General features: G+C 40.4%; 1 protein-coding gene across 6 annotated transcripts in view; it reads right to left on the bottom strand.

The window, feature by feature from the left end:
- SPRED2 (sprouty related EVH1 domain containing 2) overlaps nucleotides 1–27,818 on the bottom strand; it is an 82,800-nt gene that overhangs the window by 24,324 nt on the left and 30,658 nt on the right. For 3 of the 6 annotated variants that reach the window (XM_038394622.2, XM_043512013.1, XM_038394621.2), the window contains exons 2-4: nucleotides 4,388–4,565; nucleotides 3,259–3,427; nucleotides 428–492 (exon numbers count right to left, since the gene is read on the bottom strand). In XM_038394622.2, the coding sequence (XP_038250550.1) occupies nucleotides 428–492; nucleotides 3,259–3,427; nucleotides 4,388–4,565 (412 nt within the window). Of the gene's footprint in view, nucleotides 1–418; nucleotides 493–3,258; nucleotides 3,428–4,387; nucleotides 4,566–19,431; nucleotides 19,464–27,818 lie in introns of those variants that run through there. The other 3 variants (XM_043512010.1, XM_043512009.1, XM_043512011.1) reach the window with 2 other exon arrangements.

Genomic DNA, 27,818 nt, shown 5'->3' with positions numbered 1-27,818 from the left:
AAGCAAATTTAAAATTCAGTTTTCATGAGTAACCATAAACATGACTTCAAAATTTGATTTCCAGAAACATGCCGGTAACACTCAATGTCTCTAAAACTAGCAGACAGCTAACACAAAAGGGGCATGAACTCCACCAAAACCAAGTCATTTGAAAATTAAATTAAAACCTGTATTTTATTTTTTTGGCATTATCTACTCAGCTCTGTGACACTACGAACATTTGCTCTATATTGTGATACTACAGTGATAACAATGGGAGGACTTTAGAAGGCTGAATCTTCTTTTGGGCCATGGAAGGCAGAAGATGAACAAAGAAATATCACTTACAGACATTAAAGAAAATCATGATGATGAAAAAAGGGCCATTCAAAATTGATCAAGTGAACCACAGTGCAAAAGAGAACAATTTCAAACTAACTTTACTTACTGTGAAGACATCATCATCACCAATCTCAGCCTCATTGTGGATCGTTGAAGAGGAAGTAGTAGATCCTAGAAAAACATTAAAATATATGACATTTCTAAACATCAGATATTTTTAAATAAAAAATTGGTGGATTTTATTTGGATTTTGACCACTGGGATTATCATGGACAATTACATTCTCCAGGTGAACTGACACAATAAAATTATGAAGTGAGAAAGTGGTACCAAATTAATAAGAAAGAAGAAAAATATGTCTATTGCTAAGTAGGTTAGAAAGGTGACAACCAGAAAAAGTTCCTATGGCTGCCCGTACTATTAGGTCACGGCAGAATAATGATAAGCACTTACAAATTATATAGTATGTTCATTTTCAAAATGTGATAAAAAGTATAATGAATGAACATCCAGGGCCAGATCTTCCACTAATGTAAATCAATGGAGCTACGCTGAATTACATCAAGCTAAGGATCTGACCTCTGAAGTCAGAAAACTTATTGATTTTACTAAAACAAACAAAACATACAAAAAAGCTCAATCAGAAAGGGAGTCAATCTTTAGCACTCAGGAAGTAATGACCTCCTCTGAAGAATTTTTGTTTTAAAAGATATTTGTCAGAGAGCTCTCTCTCTCCCCTTCTCACCTCCCCCCGTAAAAAAAAAAAAAAAAAAAAAAAATGTAAGAACTGACAGAAGAAAGAACAAAAACAGGTAGAAGAATACATTAATTTGAGGAGGTTCTGATTAACCTTGTGGTAACTATTAGGGTTTAACATGAAATTTGCAAATTTCATCCAAGAATCCTTCCTTCATCTCATTTAACATTTTATGCATTTAAAAAGGGACACTGCGGTATTCTCTACATTTGGGGGTGGGTGGGGGGGAAATAAACTTTGTATGTGGGCTTTTAATATTAAACCAGAATAATCACCAAACTTTATTGTACCAAAACACTCTCCCTCCCACATCACACACAGTTTTGTTATTGCTTATGAGTGCTAAGCTTTTAGTAACTTTTTTTTTTAATTAAGTTGTTTGTACTGGGGCAAACAATGAGTTACATTAACTCTGAAAGATTTTAGAAGTTAATCTTATTTGTGGCATGCTAACCTGAGTTGAGTATTCATGAAGACATGCAGAGTTAAAGGCAAAATTTTCACCTAATGAGCAATGTGCATACATATTCAGATTGAAAGCCCAGCCCCCATGTCTCCAGAGCTGTACAACGTCACTAATACCAAACAGAATTTCTGTAGTTCTGATACTTCAAGAAACAAGCTAAGGATTAAGTTTTGCTTATTAGAATATTTGAATGCAGTGAAGCTTCAAATGCATATGCTTGGTTGTGCTAATTTGACCAGATTTCATAGACAGTACTGAGATACAGTGACTCAAATCCAGAACTTTGAGAACTGGTTATTGGTTTTAATTTGGATAGCCCTATTTGGAAGTTAAGTAAGAGTGCATCCATCAGGATTAGTCTGTTCTGTTAATGGGATAAACACAGATGCACTGATTTTGAACAATAGCTAAAAAATAGCCACACAGCTTTAAATTTATACTTGAATCTTGAATTCTACTGTACTTCAATACATCTTCAGTTAGGAGTTGCTGCCATGTACAAATGTCCTCAAATACCATTTCCCTTAAATACAGAGTATATACATTATTAATATATTGAGCTTCAGTGTGAATTATATTATAGAAGATGCCACATTTAATGCCCCAAAGAGCTTACAGTTTATATGAGACAAACAAGAAAAGGAATACAGTTCAGAAGCATAGGGCCTAATCTTACTCCCATGGATTTCTGTGGCGCAGGGTCAAGCACATAATGCATGAATGACCACTGAGAATTTGATCTCATCTCTCAGTGGAGCATCACTGAAAGGTCTGCTTTAACAGAGGGAACTGAATGATAAGGCATGGACGAGAAGTTAGAGTGCCATGTATTTGTGTTGGGACAGCTAAAAAGGTTCAAAAATTAAAGATCACAAAATGTAAGGAACTAGATTTTTTGCACACATATCCTAAACTTAATAAACTGTTAATATTTATATATTTATTCCAGTCATTCAGAAAAAAAGATAGCGTTGGCAGCACAACTACCTATATATGAAAAGCCATTTATCAAATAATTGATTAATTATTTTTCACTGAAATGAGAACAAAATACAAGATAATTTTGAATTGAAGATACATTTTGATTCTCGTTGGATGGCAATATAATGCAAAAAGGAAATGTTTATAACAACCTCAAAGTAAGTACCATTCTTTTTAATTAAAATAAAATTTTTGATGTGATAAAAAATATGAAGCCTTCAAGCACTACAGTTCTCCAATTAAGTTGAGATTTAACATAATTAATTTTGTCTGAGAAGAAATCCTTATGATTTATTCAAGTCCACATAGGAATTCATACGATAATTTAACAAAGCACAACAAAAACATATCATGAAATAATTTCCAGTGCAGCATTAGCTGCATGTACAGAAAAGGGACCTAAAAGACGAGATGTGAAATACCGGTACTTTGTTCTTTTGCTAGCTATAGTTAGATCCACAGCTATAAGTAATGCATCTTTTTAGCTTAGGTCTTGATGGATTAGGGTACATAGGGACGGGAAACTCTGAAGAAACGCTTGAGTTAAATCCTTCCCTCCCCAAGAGACGACTTATCTAATTCTCTGCTGAACAAGAACTAAACTTTATTTTAAAGGCTAATTGGCTGTCCGCAGTAAGAAATGTGAGAAATGCATTCAGGTTAGCTTGAGTCCTGTCTCTGGAACCTCTCCTCTGCAAAGAAACAAGCAGAATGCTGATACAAGCTTCAGTACCTTCATTGAGGTCTTCAATTGCTTTCCGCACTCCTCTATCAAATGCTCGTGCATCGGCAGGACTTTGAAAAGTGAGCCCAAACTTCCTGTTGTCAACCTTCCAGTGATGAAATGTAGGATTTGCTTTAGTGTAGACCAAGTCCTTTTTTACAAAGCATTCCAATACCACCTAAAATGTTTCAGCACAAAAGTAAGGTTACATTTACACTTGAAGGGCAGGGTTGTCACTGTTTTAGTACAGACCAGAATCTCCTGCCCCACAATCTCCCCAACACAAAACAAGCAAGTTATAAATCTGTTACTCTGGTGAGAGAATATCGTTCAATATAAAATCATGTCAAAAGCATTTATAAATGAAACAATCACTTTAAAAATCCCAGCTCTCTTGACAAGACAATCTTAAATCTACACTATACTATCCACTTTTATTCAACTAGCTTATTTTCAAACACCTATTATAAACCTGTACCAAACCACTTTGCAAGAGGTGGATTTTTAAGCTTTTCCATTTTATAACTGGGTATCCTAGAAGCAACAAGAAAAACTAAATAACAGGGAATTAAAACAAGAGTTATTTTTTTAAACTTCCAATTTATATTTGAATACAAGTTTTATTCATTTTATTTTGTGCAATAAAAGAAGTCTTCTAAAAAAAAGCTATTGGAAGGAACTGAGCTTGTCAATTCATAAAAAGACAACTTGTCCTCACATTCTTACTCTACCTTGAATAGCATGCAGCATAAATAATTCATTGCCGTTTTAAAGGCTTGCATTGCATTACTCAGTACAACGTGACCGGCTTCATGAATTCTTTACACTTCAGTTCACTTCTCACATATTCTTATTAGGTCTTAGAAAAATAAATGTGTCAGTTTCATGTTTTAGGAATTAAAGGTGGACTTTACATATTGCTGTTCAACATGCAATTGATGTTTCAAGGAGATAACACGGCAATCTAAAAACCAGATCATGATAATTTATTGTTCATTTGAATTAGGATAGGGTTATTTTGCACAATCTGGCATTGCTTTCCAGTTTTTTTTGTTTGGTTTTGAAACTCCTAAAGAATATGTTGATTTTGGGTAGCTTTCCTAAGAAAACAGACAAAAGTTGAATTAGGTTCTATTACCAGTTTATCTTTTTGCCTTTCCCCATGGATTAGAAATCCACTTCTTCCATTGCCCTCTGGGTAAATGACCTTGCAGACGCCAACTTTACTGAGTCCGCCTCCTTCTTGCGGTAACCATCCCCCACTGGAGTCATCTCGGGTCATAACCACAGCTTTGACTCGCACAATATAGCTGTCACTGTAACGACAACAACAAAAATAACTGTGTGAGATCACATATAATCTTACAAGAGTTTTATTTATTGCAATATTTAGAAAGTACAGATCTAGACTCCAGGTACTTGCACAGCAATTTAAAGTTTTATCTGAGGATACACCTTTACCCCAATATAACGTGGTCCTCGGGAGCCAAAAAATCTTACCACGTTAGAGGTGAAACCGCGTTATACCGAATGTGCTTTGGCCTCAAGCATTTCAGTCTTAATAGTCACTTCCTGCCCCGACTGACCCCTCAGAATCCCCTACCACCCATCCAATCCCGCCCCCGACAGGCCCCCCCGCGACTCCCATGCCCTATCCAACGCCCCCGTTTCCCATCCCCTGACCGCCCTGCCCCCAGAACCTCCAAACCATCCAACCCCCTCTGCTCCCTGTCCCCTGACCGCCCCCCTAGACCCTCCGACCCTTATCCAACCCCTCGGCCACGGCCTGGAACTCTTCACACGCCACTCAGAGCAGCGTGTCGGAGCCAGACACGCCGATCCTCCGGAGTGCGCAGCCCTGCCTCGCCCCCCAGAGCGCTGCTTTACCGCATTATATCCAAATTCATGTTATATTAGGTCATGTTATATTGGGGTAGAGGTGTAGATATAAAAGTGTTTATAGCAGATGACCTTTACTGCCAGTCACTATACAAACAGCAGTAACTGCCCAGTCTAATTTCAGGAGCTTAATATACAAATCAAACAACACACCACAATCAAGCCTGAAGCCTTTTACCCCAGCACATCGGGAAAAGACCTTGAATGGGAGACAAGCCTTGCAACATGCCCCGCAGATCTACAGATGTGGGTTCTATTGGGCTACAAAGAGAAGCAAGTTCCAGGGCTGAATACCCCTTGCTGAAAAGCATCCTGCCAGCAGTCCCCCCTTGAACAGGGGGAAGAATTCTAGCTCCAGTGTTTCCCATGTCACAACTGCTGAAGTATCACACAGGGAGCGTGGGAACTTGTCAGGTACCAGCATCCAAAACATGTAGGGCTACCTCCCACCCTGAACACATTAAATTACATGTGGAAAATCATCTGCAACCAGCATATCATGCTCCCTGAGAGAAAGAATGAATCTTGCAATATCCCACGTAAGCATGCCCTCTGGGCACAGGAACAACTTGCCCAACATTAATCTTTAGGATCACACAAGAACTCTAAGGCAGCTCCACCTACCCCGTAGGGAACATAGTGTTCCACCAAGATCTCTTGGGCAGTGTTGGAAGCAGCTCACAGAGCTAAGAGAATCAGTGCTGATACCTGACTAGGAGCAGATCAGCCAGCGCAACTAGCACAATTTCCACACTATACCCAGGCCTGAAACAAGAGTAGAATCAAGGAAATCTGAGGATTTCTGACACTGCTAGACTTGCCTCACCATTTAGAGATGTTACTTAAAGCAAAAGGAGAGTGGTCTTGTCACCTGAAGAGCGTTCCCTTCGAGGGACACCCATAAATGCATTAGTTTCACCAGTCTTAGCTGGCAACCAAAACAAGACTTTCACACATCATGGAAGAGACTCCAAACAGAAAGTGGCAGGGGTCGGTCCTAGACAAAGGCGTAATTACTATCCCATCTACCATCAATCTGAGTCAAAAACCCTCTATGTCTAGCATGTGGCCAGTTGTACCGACTGATCCTAAGGATACTTCTAGTGGCTATCAGGTCCCTGAAACTGAAGAGTCACCATTCACATCAACAGTCAACAAGCGCAATTATAATCACAATCGGTTCCAATGCTACAATTGACATCTGATCACCTCACACAGAGACACAGTAGCACATTAGTGACTCTTGTGGACCTGCACTAGTCTCACTTTTTTTACTGGGGAATATTAATGAGGAGTATGCTTATAAATTAATTGACCCATCGCACAAGGGTAGGAAAATACAGAAGAAGAGAAAACTAATTACTTGATCTAGTAAGTTTTCAACACACTGTCAAATCAAACAGACCCAAAAGTGTGTACTAGTAAATGACACAACCTGTTCAGCCCCCAAAACATACTGTCCATAAAAAGGAAGGTAAATCCATGCAGCATTCCCAAAGGATGCCTTTCAAAATAGCTAGACATCAACCTGAGGGATGAGGCTTGAAATTTATTTTTTGCGAAAGTTTTTGGAATCTGAACAAACTGACAGTATCTCTTTAAACTTGACAAGATCCGGCTAAGGTTAATAGAAAGGCAGCACCATTCGTTCTTATACATGTAGTAAACCACTTTTTTAAAATTTACCAACACACAGTTAATATTTCATTAAAAGTTGTTGCTGTTTGATGTATGACTTGCATTTCTCAAATGCAACCAGGCTCTAATATCTAGTAAGTCAACAACAGTGGTCTTGCTTTTAGCTTAGCGACATGACTCGGAAAACATTTGTTAAAAATAAATATCCTGTTTATTTCATGTTTTCCTCTCCCTTTAATGGTTTATTTTCCACTTTAAATAACTTCAAAAATATGTTTAAAAATAAGCTTTGCATGTAGTCCAAAATTGCCATCGCCCAGAAACCAACCAGTACTTCATGCTTATTTGCATCCTATGGATTTTACATACACAAATAAGTCAGTCTGGCCACTGGGGAACAGCAGAGAAATAGCATGAAAAACTTTGGTACAATAAAGACTTTCTCTAAACATTAAAGTGAAATTAATGCAATGATTTATGAAAAATAAAAATCAAAAGGAGGACTTCTTACTTATTATAAGTAATAATAAGGCTTATTACAGATCAACCACCTGGTTCACTTTGCAGTCCTTTGGTATGGTTATGGTGCGACCTCACCACCAGTGTATCCCCTTGCGTCAGGGTGTGATGGGTGTACAGGGTGTGATCCCCAGTATGCAGTCTGCTTATATGCAACTCAGAGGTAACAGAAATTCAAACTATTACCCAAAGTCTCTTCAAAAAATCAACCCTTCCTCGTCTAGCCTCAGTCTTGACTCTCCCTTCTTGTAACTCCAGATTCTTCTTTCACTGCTAGTATTTGACCATTAGCCCCTCGGACAGAATCTCCCTGAGGGATCTGTTCTCCTGCAGACTCAGGCCCCTTCACAGGCAACCTAGTCCCTTCAGATGATAAATCCTAAGTGTCCATTACTTGATGCCTCTTAGGCCCACCTCTCTAGTGGAGAAGCAACCAATTACAGAACAGAGCAATAGATGCAACTAGAACGTAAGAACATAAAACAGCCGTACTGGGTCAGACCAAAGGTCCATCTAGCTCGGTATCCTGTCTTCCGACAGTGGCCAATGACAGGTGCCCCAGAGGGAGTGAACAGAACAGGTAATCATCAAGTGATCCATCCCGTCGCCCATTCCACCTTCTGGCAAACAGAGGCTAGGGACACCATCCCTGCTCATCCTGGCTAATAGTCATTGATGGACCTACCCTCCATGAACTTATCTAGTTCTTTTTTGAACTGTTATTGTCTTGGTCTTCACAACATCCTCTGACAAGGAATTCCACAGGTTGACTGTGCACTGTGTAAAGAAATACTTCCTTTTGTTTGCTTTAAACCTGCTGACTATTAATTTCATTTGGTGACCCCTAGTTCTTGTGTTATAAGTAAGAGTAAATTAACACTTCCTTATTTACTTTTTCCACACCAGTCATGATTTTATAGACCGCTATCATATCTCCCATTAGTCATCTATTTTCCAAGCTGAAAAGTCCCAGTCTTATTAATCTCTCCTCATATGGCAGCCATTCCATACCCATACTAATTGGCTCTTAACCCCTTTTATCTTGTGATGGGGTTTTGCCTTGTCACAGGTATGCTAAAAGCAAATTCCTAGACAGGAGTGTATCTAAAAGACACCCCAACCAGCACTGTTCTGTATTTTAGCCACAGGATGCACACACAGACTAGTAGGAAATAGGAGAAAAGAAATGGCGATAAGTAAAATTATTTTTCTCCTGCACCCCCAAGTTCAGTTTGGTCACTTGGAATGTCAAAAGCAGTACCCAGAGCAGAAAGGCAGAGATCTGAGATCTACCTGGCTGTATCATGCAGAATCTGTCTTCTGACGAAAGCCTTCATAGAGGCCTTACAGTTTAGCTTATGATAGTGATAAAGGTATGGATCGATGTCTATGCTGTTGCCCTGCAGAGTTCATAACAGAACTCCTCTTTTCTTGGAAGATCCAACCGCCCACTCAGAAAATCTTCAGAAGTCACCCAAAAACAGAAAGTATCCTAAGGAAACTGGAAGACCTATCAAGTTTGGCAAAATATAGGAGTCTGCCACACAGTGGAGCCTCTAGGTATATTAGGAGTTACATAGTCTGTTTTGTGGTGATGGAGAGTTCTAGAAAAGTCTCTCCAGAACCGTTTCCTTTTGATCAGATTTATCTACTGGACTTTTGGTTCTCTTATTGGATTTGCATGCAATACAGCTTCGTAAGGACTGTCTGATAGTTTAGTATGGCTTTTATTCCCCTATATGCAGCCCTGTACAAGGTAGAGTTTCACCTTCTGTTTGCCCTGGGCCTCTGCCATTACTTTTCCATTGGCTCTCCATGACGTTTCCCAACATATTTTGATGTTGTCACAAGTGGCTTTGCTTGGACATCTGCTTTTAATAAAGTCATGTATGCCTGCATTGCTGCCCATAGCTCTGACTGAGATATGCAAAGCATCAGTAGAACTGAGATTAAGTAGCTAGGGATGTCTTCAGAAATCTTGCTCCCAGCCCTCAAGACACTGTAGCCTTCTACAGCAGAATGTCAGATGAGCATATCCAGAGTCTGATTGATCCAGACATTAGTATTTTCCCACTAAAATGTGTTATGCAGCCAATGGCTTCCACTAAAAATAGTTTCTAAATTTGATTCACAGTAACTTTTAAATAATTTATTTGCTCCACTCTGGATACCAAGTGGCCAACTTACATATGCTACATTCTTTTCAAACAAAAATTGACTGGCTTCAAGAAAGCACTCTCCATGCTAATGTTTGAACTCTCTACTCCTGTGCTTTGTTTTTCATACAGTTTCTCTCTATGCATTAGATTATCTCTACGCATTGATTACTCAAGATTAACTATTTGTCTTTCTTCCCCAATTCCCTCTGGTTTTTCTAAGTTTGCACTCCTTCTATTTTGGGCTTAACTGCTTCTATATTACATCCTTTAGTGTTATTGGGGAGTATCCATGGAATTTCAGTCTTTATTTTAAGAAAGAGACACGAACACAATCTTCAAAATACCTTCCATAGAACAATTAGCCTGTTCCTTTTTTTTTTTTTTTTTTAAATTCTTGAGTGTATCATAACTCAGACTAACATTTTGTATATAATCTAGTACTAACTTTCTAGGCAGAATTCAGAACCTTTCACTTTCCTGAAACAGCACTGCTAGGAACTTTCTAAAATTCATTAATTTTGATTTTGCTTGACTTAATGACTGATTCCAATCACCAATATTTCAGATTTCTATGGTTTAAAGGTTGCATGTTTCCATTATCTCAGATAATTCTCTCTCCTCATTGACAAGCTTCCCATGTTCTTCTGTTTTAAATATTAGTAGGACTCTGGGCTTGAATATTCTTTTTAAAACTACCCTCCCCCTCATATTTACATTATAGTGGGGGCATTAAGTGAATCATATGGCTTTTATTAAGACATCTATGCTGATATTCTGACCTGTGGCTCTTTTACAACCTTTAGTACCAAGGCCTGCAATTGTATCCGAGTGTGTAACAGCTGCCTGACTAGATGTCTCAATCTGACACTGAACGTGGGAAAAGACAGACACTTTGTTAATGGTCACTGACAGTTCCACCATTGAATCATATTTTGTGGAAGTTGGTTTGGTTGGATTGTACCCAATGTCATCAGCCAAGAATGTTTTATAAGCTTGATCCAAGTCTACTCAAGCCAATGAAGAGACTCAAATAGGCTTTGGATCAGACCCCATATCTGGAAATTGCATAAGGCCAAAAAGTCATCCCAAGGACTCTGCCACGGGGACATGGACATGGACATGAATTAAGTCAGACCGAACTGTAGAGTGAAGAACACAGAAAAACTGAATACTGAGGTTAGCTGGTAACAAATACAATTCAATAGAATACTGGTATAAAGTGGGAACTACTAAAAAAAAAAGAGAACATTAAATGTATTTTCACCTGACTGCAGACAAGTGATAGAGCAGCCAGGTAGACTGGTTTGAATGACAACAAGTGGCACTAATGTTATAGCAGCTAAAAATTGGTTGTTTAAAAGACTTTTACGATTATAATTGATAAAAATCCAAACTTAACGAACCAACATGCAATGAAAGAAACACATTTCAAAAATATGCCCCAGATTCCTGTTTTCTACAGTTGTTCATGGCAGTGTATAGATAAATGCAGGTTCTATAGAGTAAGACATGACTTCTCCATTTTAAAGACTAACTTCAGGGGACTCAGGCTTTTTCATCAGGAGACAAATCTAATTTTCCTCCTGAAAATGAGATCTTTATTCCCCTTTGCCATAGCAAAAGCAACACTGCCGGACAATACTTTCCAGCTTGTGAGACAGGAAGAATACTAAATTGCTCTCCTAATACTGTCAGTTGGAATTCTGTCTCCAGCTGTTACCAGAAGGTCGCATTTACATTGTACGCTCTTTAGAGCAGGGACAGGTTCTCCTCCCTCATGTATCACCAGACACAGCACTGTCACTATTTCCAGATATACTAACTATTAAAAAAGACCTAGGACAATAATTATTATTTGGTTCCATTATTAAGGCACTGAGCTAGAACTCAGGAGACCTGGGGTCAACTTCTAGTTCTGTCAAACTTCACTTAATGTCTTTATGCCTAAGGTCTCCATCCATAAAATGGAAGAAGCAATGCTTTTCTATTCCACAACAGCATAGATAAATACCTGGGAGGTGTTCAGCTAATATAGTGTTGGGTCATACAAGTACCTAAACTCTTCTGCATGCAAACTGTTTATTTTCTTTGCAATACAATTTTAGGTAACTGCATTATGGCCTTGACTAGTTGCAAGCAACTCATTCTCTATAGTTAAATAATAATAATTTACAAATCCTATGTGAGCATTATTGGTTCAGAGCAGCAAGAAACTCAGGATCTTGTTGATACATCCATTTACTTTTATTGTGCTGCAGCCATTTTTTTCAAGGAGATCTATTCAGAGCATGTACAATATTTGATTAATTTCCATTTATAGTATATTGAATGCCATTAAGGTTAGATAAAGGTCAGTCTTTTACTGTTAGAGTAAAACTACTAGAGGAACCGGAAGTGGCTTACATTCTTCCCATTTTATTGGCTTCTAAAAACTTTAAGACCGCCCTTAATTGCTGGGTTTGTTTAAGGCCTACATACTATTCTGTTTGTACAATCAACTCTAGGGCACCAAGTTGATGGACTCTCCCACACTGACTGCAGAGCAAATTTCCCACTTCCTCACAATAGACTGTGGAGGTATAGTGTCCCTGAGGAGCCAGATGGGGCTAGACAGTCCAAATCCCCTCAGTCCCCATGAGTTACTGGACACTCTGCCAGAGGCTGCCTCAACTTTTATGCTCCTCTCCATATTGGTTTTCCCTGCATTAGAGCACCCTACGGTGCCTGCTTGATTTTCGAGGCTAGAAGCCGATTTTCTCTGTGGGAGCTTCAGACCTCTTTGCCCCACTCAGATCCGGGGTCCTGTCAAAGGGTGAAACAGTCATTCTGCTCGCCTGTGGGGCTTTTTTGACTAACCACTGTCTACAGGGATTAATGGCCACCTGGTGGCTGTACCTTCCCTGCCTTTTTATGAAGGCTGACCTCAGAGGACAGGGAAACGCTGTGCCGAATGCCATAGGCCTCACAAGCGCCCCCAGCTGCTGATCATGATGCACCACAGGCGTGTCTTCTCCTCTTCCTCCTCCATCTCCTCTTAAATCTGATGTGGCTTTTGGTTCAATTAAGTACTTCTGAAGTCCCGAAATATTTTTAAGGTTAGTATTACACTGTGATCCTTAAAAGGAAATTGATTGTCCTTAGCATTTTGGACCTCTTTGAAAAAAACAGCATGTAATTCTTCAGGACAGATTCCCCTTCACACATGCCCCCCGAAGATTATTTTTAAAAATACAGTAACAGTGCACCAGGTGTTGGAGCAGATGCCCAACCCCAGACCCCTCATAACAGCCATAGCCCCTTTAAAACTGGGGTTTGTAGTCACAGGGCATGACTAGGAGCAAGCATATCGAGTGGAGTCCCACAGGGATCAGTTCTGGGTCACGTTCTGTTCAATACCTTCATCAATTATCTAGATAATGTCATAGAGAGAGTCCACCTATAACATTTGCGAACAATATCAAGCTCGGAGGGGTTACAAGTGCTTTGGAGGCTAGGATTAAAATTCAAATGATCTGGACAAACTGGAGAAATGGTCTGAAGTAAATAGGATGAAATTCAGTAAAGATAAATGCAAAGTACTCCATTTAGGAAGGAACCATCAATTGCACACATACAAAATGGGAAATGACTACCTAGGAAGGAGTTGTGTGGAAAGGAATATAGGGGTCATAGTGGATCACAAGCTAAATATGAGTCAGCAGTGTAAATATGAGTCAACAGATTGGAAAAAAAAGCAAACATCATTCTGGGATATAGTTGCAAGAGTGTTCTAAGAAAGACATGAGAAGTAATTCTTCCACTCTACTCCACGCTGATTAGGCCTCAGCTGGAGTATTGTATTCAGTTCTGGGCACCACATTTCAGGAAAGATGTGGACAAATTGGAAAAAGTCCAGAGAAGAGCTACAAAAATGATTAAAGGTCAAGAAAACATGACCTATGAGGGAAGATTGAAATAATTGGGTTTGTTTCATCTGGAGAAGGAGAAGACTGAGGGGGGATATGATAATAGTTTTCAAGTACATAAAAGGTTGTTACAAAGAGGAGGGAGAAATTTTTTTTTTTTTTTACCCTCAGAGGATAGGACAAGAAGCAGCAGGCTTAAATTGCAGCAAGGGAGATTTAGGTTGGATATTAGGAAAAACTTCTTAACTGTCACGGTGGTTAACCACTGGTGGTTAACACCTGTCAGGGAGCTCTATAATACTTAGTCCTGCCATGAGTGCAGGGGACTGGACTAGACGACCTCTTTAGATTCCTTCCAGTCCTACGATTCTATGACCTATAGGAAGACTGATAACTGGGTTCCTGCCTCCTAGGCAGGAGACCCCTAGCATCAAGGAAGACCCAACTTGTGTTTCTCCATAGCAGCCAGGAGACATTTCCGTGGGGGAGGGATGTCGCCTCTCTCTCTTCCCTCCAGCTTATGGAAAGCAAGGGGAGGTTTGTTACTAAATGTTTGAGCTTTTTGCATCTTCCGTTACTAAAACTCACCATGAGGAAAGGGATATCAAACTAAACTTAAGTGTTAAGGCCTTATTTGGACTGCACCAGATGGTGGGGGGGAAGTTGTATGCTGATGAATGTGCCCACTGGCTCTGGTCCTAATGAAGAAAAAGTCCTAATCTCTTGAGGCATCAGAGTCTTGCCAATGGGGCAAGAACAAAGTATTGCAGAAGAAAATAAAGTCCAGGAGTCAGAAGTCTTTCAACATCACTGTCACCAAAGGACAACTCTGGAATCTGAATCAGAAGAACATAAGGAGGAATTCCAGAAAAGACTCTTATAGCTTCAAAGACTTCAGGCAGGCAAGCAGTCATCCAGATCTTTTACACTCAACCCTTTCTTTTGAAGTGAAGGAAAGGTCGATCTGAGTTAAAAAGGTAGTAAGAGCATTAAGAAATGCATCCTTATCAGCTAAATGCCAGGAAATTCAAAAGTTAAGGTTTCCAAGATTTGAAGTCATTTGAAAAGTGGAAAGTGTGCAAATGAAACAGTTAAGGTCAACCTAACAGCCTTAACTCTGCACTCATAATGCTGCTAGCCTCCTGCTAACCTCAGAGTTACAAACACCTCGGAAATGGAGGCTGTTTATAACTCTGAAACGTTCACAACTGTGAACAAAATGCTACAGTTGTTCTTTCAAAAGCTTACAACTGAACATTGACTTAATACAGCTTTGAAGCTTTACTATGGAGAAAAAAAAACTGCTTTTACCCATCTGAATTTAAATGAAACAAACAGTTTCCTTACTTTGTCAAATCTTCTTTTTAGCTTTTCCCGTATTTTTAATAGTTTCTGTTTAACACAGTACTGTACAGTGTTTGCTGCTTTTTTTTTTTCTTTTCCCCCCATCTCTACTGCCTGATTGCGTACTTCCAGTTCCAAATGAGGTGCGTGGGTGACTGGTCAGTTTGTAACTCAGTTTGTAACTCAGGTTCTACTGTAGTTATTTTAGGTCTTTCTGAAGACAGATTTGAGATGCTTTGCAGAGCAGGCATTGTGAATTCCTGCCATTTGCTCTAGGATACTCTGATACCACCAACCTATATGCTAAAATTAAACATGTAGGTGGAAAGTAAAGGAAAAAGGGACTGAACTGGTAGAATAGGTAAGCAAGAGAACTGCTGCAGTTAGGGTTGCCAACTTTCTAGTTGCACAAAACCTAAAACCCTAGCCCTGCCCCTTCCCCGAGGCCCTGCTCCTTCCATGAGGCCCTGCCCCCCCCCCCGCTCACTACATTCCTCCTCCCTCGGTGGCTCACTCTCCCCCACCTTCACTCCCTTTAACTGGGCTGGAGTGTGGGAGGGGGTGAGGGCTCTTACTGGGGCTGTGGGCTCCAGAGGGTGGGGCAGAAATGAGAGGTTCAGGGTGCGGGAAGGGGCTCTGGGCTGGGGCAGGGAGTTGGGGTGCAGGAGGGGGTGAGGGCTCCTGCTAGGGGTGCAGACTCTGGGGTGGGGCAGGGGAATGAGGGGTTGGGGATACAGGAGGGGGTGAGGGCCCTGGGCTGGGGGTGAGGGGTTTGGGGTGCAGGAAGGGACTCCGGGTTTGGCGGGAGGGAACTCAGGGCTGGGACAGGGGATTGGGGCTCAGGCTTACCTCAGGCAGTTCCCTGTCAGCGGCGCACGGGAGGGGTGCTAAGGCAGGCTGCCTGCCTGTCATGGCACCCAGTGGTGCTGGAACATTTTTAGTAATGGGGGTGCTGAAAGCCAGCCCCCTTACCCCTGTCCATCACCCCCCCCCCCCTTCCTGAGGCTTGGAACAGGGCTGTCTCTCCGGGAGAGAGGGACCCGGACATGGGTAAGGGGGCCGAGGCCACAGCTGCGGGTGGGCCTGGGGCCAGGAGCGGAGCCCTGGGCAGGGACTGGCAGCCGGGACCCCATGTGCAGGGCCAAGAGCAGAGCCCCAGCTGTGAGGCCAGATGCAGGGCTCTGGGTTTGGGGGCAGCAGCTGGGGCCCCAAGAGCAGAGCCCTGGGTGAGGGGTCAGCGGGCCACACGAACGGAGGCCTGAGCACGGGGCCAGTGGCTGGGAGGTAGGGCATAAGCGTGGAAAGCATGCCCCGCACCCCTACTTCCCACACCTATGCTGACACCGCATGCAGCAAACAGCCAGCAGGTCCAGGTCCTAGGCGGGGGACCCAGGAGGCTCCATGTGCCTCTCTCTCCCACAGACACCGCCCCCCCGCTCCCACTGGCCAGGTCCCAGCCAATGGGAGTGCGGAGCCGGTGCTCGGGGCGGGGGCAGCACGCAGAACCCTGTGCCTCCCCCGGCCTAGGAGCTGGACCTGCTGGCTGTTTCCGGGGCGCAGTGTGGTGCCAGCCAGAACAGGTAGGGACTAGCCTGCCTTAGCACCGCCAACTGGATTTTTAACGGCCCAGTCGCCAGAGCTGACCGGAGCCACCAGAGTCCCTTTTCAACCGGGTATTCTGGTCGAAAACCGGACACCTGGTCTTCCTAGTTGCAGTGCTTGAGTGTCTGACTGAAGAGAAGCAGCTCTGAAGAAGGCCTAGTAGCAACATTGTGAGTAGGTGAGTAAGAAGGACAAAGCTGTGAACACCAGTGAAAGGTATATTGGCATGGATGGTGGCAAATGGAGTGTTCATTTACGTTTTCAAACTCAATTAAGAGACTCATTTTCAATACGATATTTCTCCTCTCACACATTGTCAGTTTACAGTAACATAAAACAGAGAATAAAATGAAGTTTGAGGAAATTTAAGTATAGTATATACTTGATCATAAGCCGGTTCATTTATAAGCTAACCTCCCCAAGATGAATAAGTAAAAATGGAAAATTTTTATGACCCATTCATAAACCGACTCTATAATTCAGGAGTCAGCAAACTCTGTCTCCCAGGCCATCAGGATAAGCCGCTGGCGGGCTGAGATCGTTTGTTTAACTCGAGCGTCCGCAGGCACGGAGGTAAACCTAAGTAAAGAAAGTGTCCCGGCGCGCCAGCTGCTTACCCTGATGGGCCGAGACAGCAACTGGTGGGGAAATTTTTTGGGTGGGGAGAAGCTGGGGGTCAGGGGAGTAACCCCTGTGACTATCCCACACATGACCCCACCCCTAGCCCGGGATCCCCACACTCTCCCCATCCCATCCCTTCCCTTCCCACCTTAGCTGGGGCAGGCCAGGGGAGGATGTCCCTGGCCTGGCTGGAGCTGCTCCGGTGAGCCAGACTGGGTGGCGCGGCCTCAGCATGTTCCAGTGGGCTGGGCGGGGTGGCACAGCTGCAGGTGTGCTCAGGCGGGCCGGGCAGCGCGGCCACAGCCTGCTCTGGGCGACGGGGCCGAGTGGCACGGCTGCAGCCTGCCAGCCCCGGAGCTGCAGCTGCTTTGGAGGCTGCGGGGAGAGCAGCGTGGCCAGAAGCGGTGGGACTCTGGCCCCGCCTCTTCCCTTCTTGCTCTGCTGGCTGTGGTACCTCTCCTTGCCCCCTCCGTTGCGGGGAAGGGCTGTGTCCCACCTCTCCCGCTCTATACCCGTTCATAAGCTGACCCCCATGCCTCCCTTTTTTACTAAAAAAAAATTTCCGTTTATGAACGAGTATATACGGTAAGTTTCCGTTTACTAAATTTGTGATGCTCATTGTTTGCTTCAATGATGATCTAGAAAACCATATGGAAATTTTAGCTGCATCGTAAGATCAATTTTAAAGCATAGTTACAATTTTATAATACCAGTCAAACTACTGTTCAAAGCTGTTTTAGAGAGATTCTCATTGAAACTTCGTTCAGTGTTTGTTGTGGCAGTAATAATGGATTATTAGATTATTTATTTGCTTAGAGACTTGTCTTAAAATACCAAATTGTTACATTTAAACAGACTAATTATTCAATTAATCATTTCAGTTGTACATAAACTCTGGGACACACATTCAAACAGCAGCAAAAGAAATTCAGTTTAAACCAATAGTTTTTGAATGATGCATCCTGTCTCATATTAAAATGCAAGGGCAATGACGAGCAGAGTAGAAGAGAAAAATCTAAACTGAGATATCTCAGATTTTACACAAGACCACTGCTGATTTGGGCAGAAAATCCTTGTAGATTTCAACAAAATTCCCCACAGATTTCTGTGGCTCATTACTATTATCCCCTGTTGTAATTAGCATGTTATTGCACGACAGATGGCATTTGTTTCATAGCATATGCAAGATAAATGAAGAGTGCTCGTTTAGTATGTCCAGCCAAATAAACAGGCAATTCAAGAATTGCATCATGAATTACAATATTTTTAAACCAGCCCTACCTACTTTCATCCTTTGCTACACAAAATTTGTGTAGTACATACCGATCATAAAAATCCCATTATATTTATTCTGCTTAAACTAAAGCAAGCAATGACATGGTTTGAATGAGTAATCATCAGCAAAAATGATAAATAATGCTAACACACACTTATGAGGGGTTTCATCTCAAGACAGATAAGGAAATGGAGGTACAGAGAAAAAATGCAACTTGCCCAAGATCACAGAGCAAGTCAATGGAAGAGCTGGACAGAAAGCCCTAACCTCCTGACTCCCAGTCCTGTGCCATTTCTACTGGATCCTTGTCTTTTACAAATGAGATTTTTCTTGTGATCCTGTACATAGGTATCACAACCGCAAACGAACAGAAATTCAGTACGCCAGACATCAAGTCATCCCCTTATTCCCAACAATTTTCAGTTTCATAGGCTAGAGCTTCTGGTCCTGATGCAGCCATATTAGTGAACCGGCATGGGAAAGCTTACACAAAAACACGTCTTTCTCCAACTATAGCCATTAGTCCTTAAACATTTGATACATTACAAATTTTAGATGATTGATAAATGTGGTATACACACAGGTTTGAACGTACAAATCAGCAATTCACACAATACTTTTAGTGCATGTAAAAAAATTTTTTCATTCGGTTTAATTTTGGTGAATGCAGAATGCATCTTTTATTTCAATCAGAAATCTTCATTTTAGTACATATATTACAATATAACAGACTAATCTCTAAGAATATTTTGCAGATACACAAAGGCTATTTCAGTAATTCAGCACATGCTCATTCTAATTCACAAAAAATAAAAAAGGATATATACCATGAACACATTCACAATTTAAGTATTTTCCAGGTAAATAAATCATAAAAATTATGCTCCTAAGTTATATAAACATAGTATAGCATGCACAATTCAGTGCACCTTCCTTCTCTTCCTAACCCCTCACATCAATTACTGCCCATGAAGAGGGGGCACCCACCTAGACAAGTCGTTTCCTAGGTAGCATCTATTTTCCTCTCAGAATTTTATGAAAGGATGAAGATTAAAAGATTGACATTACTTATGAAAAACTGATTAAGCATAAATGAAAAAATATATGTTCCTTAGAAGAAGTCACACAATATTTACTTACAGATTATGTACAGAATTAAAGAGAACCAGAGGAGGAAAGGGGAGGCAGAGAAAAAGGAAATGCAAGAGAATACATATACCTGCTGGGAGATGCCATTTCTTCTACATTTTATACCCAGGGTACTCTGTCTTACCATTATTACCACTATAAACCTTCCGATAAAATGGATCGTCTTTTGCTGACCTGAGCACCAGCTGGCTGCCTGAAAAGTGGCTTCCCCCCATGTATGATTCAGTCTCCTTGACAAATATACTGCATTGTACTAGATGAGTCATCAGAGGGTTATTCTGCATATTATTGGCCTGTTGTATCATTACTCATATTCAACATCCTGCTTCTCAGAATTGAGGCACGCTGAACTGACTGAAGATCTCTGCCCCCTTGCCACCCCAGTTCAATGCTATGTTTTTTGAAAGAAAATTCTGTAGCTACCATTAATTAGTAATTCAGCAATTTCATAATAGCTCATGAACACACTGCTAAAATCAGTCAGAAATTACACAGAATCATATCAATGAATTGTCCCAAATTACAAAGAGGTTCAAAGTTGAAAGCAGGTATAATCTCTTTAGTGACTCCAAATTGCACTTTGTGCTAGCTGTTTATGCTGAATAGTACTCATATTATATCATATTAATCCTAAAAGTTCAAACTACTTGACACTTCTGTAAGCAGCAATCTGCACCTATCAATGGGCTTGTCTACGATACAATTTGTAATAGTGTTTTAGTACGTGTTCGCTAACGTGATTACAAATTGCAGTGTAAACAAGGTCAATGTATTTCCAAGTACCACATATAGTTAAATGCAAAAGAAACAGGAATTAGCATAATGTTAACATTGAAGTTCTCAAGTCAGGAAATTCCCAAAAGTTTCTACCACAGTGTTGGCCACATATATCACATGTAGCATTTCTTATTCCTGTTTTTCTTATTAAAATGTAAAATGGAATGTACTACTACTTAGGTTTGTTTCTATAATATAATATACAGTACATGTAACTTTTAAAGTCACAATACAAAAAGCCCTTAAACACGTTTAATTTTAAGCATGAAATCAATGAGACTTAAGAACATGCTTAAAATTAAAAACATGTTTGAGGGCTTTGGTGATTTAGGGGTTTTCATGCTTACTCACCCTTAAAGTTACACATATTTCTTTGGATTTAAAATTTCCCCATTTTTTTTTTCCTGAAAACAAAAATGCTTCTACAGAACTGCCTTAGCATTTTTTTTCCTGCCATGTTTAACACTTGTGAAAATGCCAACTCTAAAAATATTTATAACTTTAAAGTAGTGACCTGATTTATGAATGGATAATTTTCCTTGCAGACAGACAAGTCTGAAGATTCCAGCTTCAGCCATTTTTGAGTAATCCAAGCTCAAAGTGTGTAATCAGAACATAAGGCAAAATTATTTTCCCTTTGATGTTTGAATAACTCAAAAATGGCTAAAATGATATTGCACAAGCTTCCTTTAAGAAGCCTGGAAGAGTTCAGTCCAAAGATGACAAAGTTAGGAGAAAATGAAAGGTGTTTAGAAAAGAAAAATACATTTTATTTTAAACTACAGCAGTCTCTATGCAGGACAAGTGAAAATGCCAGGGTGACCCATTTATAACATTGCTTTATTTTGTAGCATACACAGGATTCTAATCATATTCCCAATCCTTGCTAGAGACTTGGATAGCACAAAATAGGAACTACACATTTTAACTTTGATGTAACTAGGTCAACTGACAACTGCGTTGTACCCTAACCAGAATTCTTCTGTTTATAGTGTAGAAAGGCCCTTAAATTTGATGGATAATTGTTTTCACTAAAAAGGGGGACAATTATGGTATGACCTCATGAAAGATCAACAGTGACACGGCATATCTTGATGTGCGAATATTTACAACTTCCTTATATACAACCTGATTTACAACCATATATACAACCATATTTGTGCAGGGGTGTAAGTTGATGCTTTACTTCTCTGTTTTGGCTTCCCAGGTCGATGGGGTAGGGAAAGAAGCAGGCTCTGCAGAACCATTATCTCCATTCATAGAAAGGTGGCTCTGGCCCACCAATGCACTGGGCAGTGTAGCTGCACCAGGGAAATACACCTTGAATCAAATATAGAGCTGGCACAAGGTATGTCTCCTTGGAGTAAGGGGAGATCTGGAAGATAGTCTCCTTACAAGGCTGCCCCTGAAAGACAGACTATAATATTGGCTAAACTTCTTTTCTGTTTAAGAATTGTTTCAAAGAAACTGAATTCTAATATTAGATCCATTAATCTGAGGATCAGAGAAACCTAAGTGTGAAAGCCAAAAGAGTGAAACAAAAAACTAGGGAGTTAATTTTGCTGCACCATCTGGTTTTCAAAGCTTCTTCTAAAGCAGAGATAAAATACAGAATATTATGTGGCCTGTAATGGAATATCAACCTAGCTTGTCATTCTTTCAAATACCCTCCAGGTTTGAAGATATACTACCCAATCTTCAGCTCCCAGTTTGGCAACAGTGCTACAATCCTTAAAAAAAACAAAAAACAAAAACAAAAAACACACACCCCACCAGTGTTTGAGACTAAATGTATGTATTCCCACTTGTTTTGTGCTACATTGACTATCCTCTACATTTTAGTATGCTTCCTGACTTGGACTGTGGCGTGACTGTTCTGATATATGGACATTCTTTCTAATTTGGAGTGGAACACATAGTTTTGCTACTAGAAGACTAAAGTAAACACTACAATTGCACAGCTAACAAGGCACTACATCTGTGTTCCACTGCCTATATGCCCACAACAAGCCCAGTTCAAAGAGCTGAGGCAGTGGTCTGGGCAAGAGGAGACTATTTTCCCTGTGGCTATCGGAGTAATTACAGTTAAGGAGAAGGAAGTCAACCACTTTAAAAAAACAAAACAAAAACAAATAATTTTAACAGGATTAACATTTAACAGCAAAAACATTAAAAATGGGCCACTTGTCCAGTGGTGCTGTGTTTTATCTGTATGTCTAAGAGATTTTTTTTTTTTTTTTTTTTTTTTTTTTAAAAGAAAGTGCACCTTAAAAGGAGTAGTAAACAACCTTTAAAGTCTTCACTTTGAACATTTTCTATCCAGAATTTAATGGGTGCCTATTATTTCCATACACCCTTCCTTGCCCACAAAGATTTCCAGTGAAGTCTTTCTCCAAGTCACATTGTACTCAAAAGTTGTGATCAGAGCAGTGATGGGAAGAGAATGCTCTAGTCTTACACCCTTAAAAATCATGTCAAATCTTACAGTGTGCTTGTCTCAAAAATAGTTGAAAGTCTACTTATGTGTAGTCAGGTAGTGTTGAAAACATCCCAACCAATAGTACGATCCGACTATGCTATACAAGTAATTTGCGGGTGAAAAAAAAGCAAGACTATAAAAATGACTAGATCTAATATAATGAGGTAATTCTCTCAGGGTTGTTCTTTTACAGCCATGTTATTCCAAAGTTGTATCCCTAAGCATATTAGGCAACTAGGCTTCATAGCATAGACAAAGCATTTCATAAGAGACAAATGGTCTATAAACGTCAGGCGTGAAGCCTTTTTTTTTTAAACCTGGTTATAACATGGTTTTGATTCTGTCCACAGAGTCAGGGCCAGACAATGTTTATAACACACAGCTCCCCCACTACATTAAATGTCATTCTTAAGCATTTCATAGCGCAGATGGGTCCTAACGCCTTGGAGTTTAACTAGAAGCTGTTATAGGGAAGTTAAATATTTAGTTTTTGAACCCACCATTGGATGCAGAAAAAGGTATCAAGAATTCCTTCAATCTACTTCCTGCAAGGATACCTCAAGCAGCAGTGGCCTCTTCCTGTTCTCCACTTCCTGACACGTGACCAGCAGCAAGTGCTTTCAAACTTAATTTTTTAATATTTTTATAACGAAGTCCCTGGACAATAACAGCAGGCCTGAAACTACCCTATCACTAACCTCCAATTCACAGTCACACCACTTTATGCTCCTCCTACCACCTTGCTGCTCAACACGAGGAATTCTAGACAGCGGCTGCACAGCTATCTAGTCACCATGGGAAGCAGAGGAAGTGATGTGGCATTCTAACAATGGAAGCGTTTCCTTTTCCCCCTAAAGCTCTAAAGGGCTATCGTTTTTCATCCCCTGACACTTAGAGAATGCTCACAATGTTATAATTCTTGTAAATATTCTGGAATTCAGGTGTTTTAGAATGACAACAAACCAAACCGGCTGCTCTTCCAAACTGAAAATTAGCAACAATTTCCTGCTAGCAAACTTGGGGGATGTTAGAAGACCACACCACTCCCTCCTGCCACTTGCCAGTGGTGAGAAAATACATGGTCATGCAGCAGGTTATATCTGTTTAACAGATTTGAAAGGTATGTGTGTTTGTGAGAAAAAGAGGAGGAAAATGGGAGACTGATTTCTACTGTCTCAGAAAATTTTCCCCAAAGCTGGGAGCTCTTGAACCCTGTTACTCTAAAGGTGTAAACAAAATACCCACAGTGAAAGACCAGCAAAACTAGGATGAGAAAACCAGGTGACCAAAGTCAAAGTAAACTGTGTATTCGATAAACTTGAGAAAGTTTGGACAAAGCCCTTGAGGATCGTAGGGTGAAATCCTGACCGTAATGAAGTCAATAGTAAACATTCCCATCGACTTCAACAGTGTTAAGATTTCACATCTTGTCTCCTACTTGTCAGGATACTGAAAGAAGCTAAAGGCCATTACACTTTTTAAAACCATCTTTTGAGAGCCTCCCTACCTGAGGCTCGGAAGGATTTCATATTAGAAATCAAATGGGCTCTACAGTTCAAACCAGTACAATGATACAAGCTGAGACCAATGATGTTACTAGTGAAGTAAACACTTAACTCAGAGCTAGAGTACTACTAATTCTTAGGAAACGAGTTTCTCTCCTTTAAGGAAGTAAAAGAGAAACTGCCTGAGAACTTCTGGATTTCCCTGTGTTTTATTATCTTCAAAGTTTTCTACCCTTGAAGAGGATTTATTTATTTATTTATTTTTTTAAACAAGAGAAGCTTTGGCCTTTCGAATGCAACCATTTCTCTTTAGATGATCTCTAGAAGCTTTATAGGAGACCGTACAGGGTTCTTACAAGAAGTTTCCCCTTAAAAAAGGGCAGTCGTGATTGTTTGGAAATCAGAGCAGTGTGCTCAACTCCAGTTTGATTCTTGACAAATTGTTTCATTTCATGTGAAAATATATTTGGGCTGCTCAAATATGCTACATATGCCAGTATAATGTCACTACTAAATGGTAACCTCAAGTACAAAGGTGACCCCCCCCACCAGTACATCAACAGATGCTGGAGAATGTGTGTACCGAAAGGCAAACAGTGTCATATACGGTGGGCTTGTACCAACATTTCCTGTCCACTTCTAGTCTACAAATCTGGAAATGATTGCAGGCATTCCTTCAAACACCTGGGTATTGTGTATACTTGACAATTCCATGATCTAATGTAGATGAACACCCTGTTATTAAATAAAAGGGTCCAGACGACATGACAAGTTGCAGAGGTAATATTCCTTGCAGTGTCAAACTGAAAAATTCACTTGCTTGACAACCATGGCAACAAAATGTATTTGTTTAAAAGTATTCACCTCAATACTATTGAGGCCAATGGCTCTCAGCAATTTGTGACAGCTACATTTACTTGTTTATGTATGAGATTTAGGATCTTTTAGATAAAAAGATAAAAGAATTTACATTCTCTTCAATTTTGTGCATAATAATTATTGCAGCGATGGATATTTTAAAGCATGCTGTAAGATTTCAACTGGAGGTCAGAAGGATTTGTTTTTCTGCTTGTTTTCTTTGAAAAAGACAGAAAAGTTAGCATCTTGCCAGATTCCATATTAGCAGTTTCTGAACTGGACTTTTAAATGGATAATACACACCAAACTGAAGATCCTTAATAACAAGAAAGCACCAGTTTATAGCATATGCTTTTCTTCTAACTCCATCAATCTTCAGTCTTTTTCAGAATATACACAATGACGTTTTCTGTGTCCACCCTTTGTCAACATTGTGGTTTCCATTTTCCTGTGAGAACAGCACCAGCGAGGGCAATCTATGACTTTCCTTATGAGGTACTTGCTTTTCAGAAGTGAGATTTCCCCCTCCCTTCTTAAATTTTTAAGGCAGGAGGGTGGGGATTACCTACATTCTGACTTGTCACCCCATTCACCCAAAAATAATAGTTGCTAGGATGGTGACTAGAGTGTGTGGCTGAATTTTGTTGACAATTTCACAAAATGTTGAACATTTTCATTTTGCCCATTTTTCCTACCTGAATTCCACTTGCCATAATTGTAGGTATATCCAAACCACATGTATTTAGCGGATGCTAGTGGAACAACGGATGCTTATCTGGACCCCAAATTGCCAAATTTTGCCCAAATCCAGATTTATTTTGGGTAATGGTGACATAAAATTTCCCAATGTTTTACAGAAAGAGCAAAACAGACTTCTGTGCACAAGCTAAAAATCAGGGTTTCACCATGTCTATATTGTCTCTGGAGCTGGAGGAATGACAAAAGGGAAAATTCTACACTTAAAAGGTACGTGGTTCTACTTTGAAATGGACACACACTTTTGGATCAATTTCCCAGCAGGAAAATGCAGAGATACAGCATGAAAATAAAGCACACCAGAGCTTACACACCAAGTTGAATAAAAATGGTCAGTACTTCACTCTGCATAATGAACAGAGGAACAGATCAGCCTTGTTAAAATGTTAAAATGCATAAAGTAAACAAAATCTTTTAAAAAGGCTGATCTAATGGCAATGTGTTCCCCAGGTGCCATGGTGAGGTCACGTACACAGATGGAAGGTCCATGCCCAGTATTCGAACAGGATGTTTTGGCTCAGAAACAAGGTGATTAAGCAAGCACAAACTGCCAAGTGGATTATCCAAGGTCATGCGTCCACTAGAAATGAATTTTCAGAGAGTACATATTGTTGGTAATTACATGGTTATATACATATGCTATCCTTCTTAAAATAATTAATACATACATCTCAGAATAATTAACAGGGAGACTGGACATCATAATTCACTTGCCGATACTGTTAACATCCCTTCCAAATCCACATCTCCTTGAATCTAACCAAGTGATGCTTCCAGTATTAAATATAAGGGGCTGCTTCAGAGGTCACATGTCTAAAATAGAATAATTTTATTTTGTACAAGAGCAAAAGAAAACCACAAAGATTATGCCTTTTTACCTTCAGCTATCATCTGCAACTAATAAAAATCTATTCCTTATGTATGAAGTCCACATCAGATTTCCATGTAATTAGAAAATCTGGAGATTCTTGGCAGTATTAAAAATTAGGATCTATAAAGGACTGGATAAAAAGGAAGCCAGACAGGATCCCTTTTTTATCCAGAGTAAGTTGCCCGTTTATCACTGCCAGCATCACAGCAATGCAAACTTTCAAACCCACATTTTCTCCACTGCAAGTGCAGTATGGAAGAGGAGATAAGTCACTACAACTAGGATAATCGGGGATAATGGTGTAATTCAGCACATGCCACAGAAACTTAACATGTTGCCAAGAAAAGTGTAAGTTACTGGAGGCCTAACAGATCAACCCAGCTTTAATAGATTTAGCAATTTTAAGAAGTTGGTGCTTAATGCAAGAGTTCAATTCCAAAGAGAAAGTCTAGGCAAAAAGCCAACTACTCATCCCCAAATGGAATTTGCATAACCACATGAACAGTTCAGGAATCCTCCCCCATTTCTATGGGGGTTCTTAAGTCCAAGCATTCTATGTTGAGCTTTAGCCCGTCTGTTTATTGAGGCAGCAACTCTTTCTACTCTCTCAAACTGGCCACTAACCTCCGCTTTTCATTTGCTTGATCACCATGGCATTTACACAGTTTAGAAAGATGGGATAGGCAAGCTTCATGCAAGGCTACAGCTGATGCCAATCCACAGAAAGTCCAGCAGGAAATGTTTTGGGAACTTGTTCACTTATCTCACAGAGATGAAGAGTGACATACTGACCTCCAGCAAAGACTGGGAAGTCACTGTACTTCAGGTTAATTAGCCCATCACACTACCAATGTCTTGAGTTTTAAGTCGTGCACACCCATCCCAATTTCTCTAATATGCTGGGCTGTGGGCTTGGTTTGACAGCATCTTCCACTGTCCAGTAGCCATCGAAGTATAACGTGTTGTGAAAGACTGCAGAACAATTATAAAAACACCACATTATGTCCCATCTACAATGGACACAACATGCAAACAACATGCTAACTGAAACAATTTTAAAACCAAGTTTTTTACCACCGTGTTTTCTGTAGCACATACAGGCCCCTTCAACAGTACTACATCCCATTAGCTAGCATGTTCTCCTCCTCTATAAAATGAAGAATGTTTTTATAATCCTTGATTACACAGTGAGTTGTTCAACAGTGGAGCTG

This window comes from Dermochelys coriacea, chromosome 3 (assembly GCF_009764565.3).
Source record: "Dermochelys coriacea isolate rDerCor1 chromosome 3, rDerCor1.pri.v4, whole genome shotgun sequence".
Taxonomy (NCBI): domain Eukaryota; kingdom Metazoa; phylum Chordata; order Testudines; family Dermochelyidae; genus Dermochelys; species Dermochelys coriacea.
The sequence above is the reverse complement of the archived record's forward strand: the minus strand, read 5'-3'. Positions and strand labels throughout refer to the sequence as shown.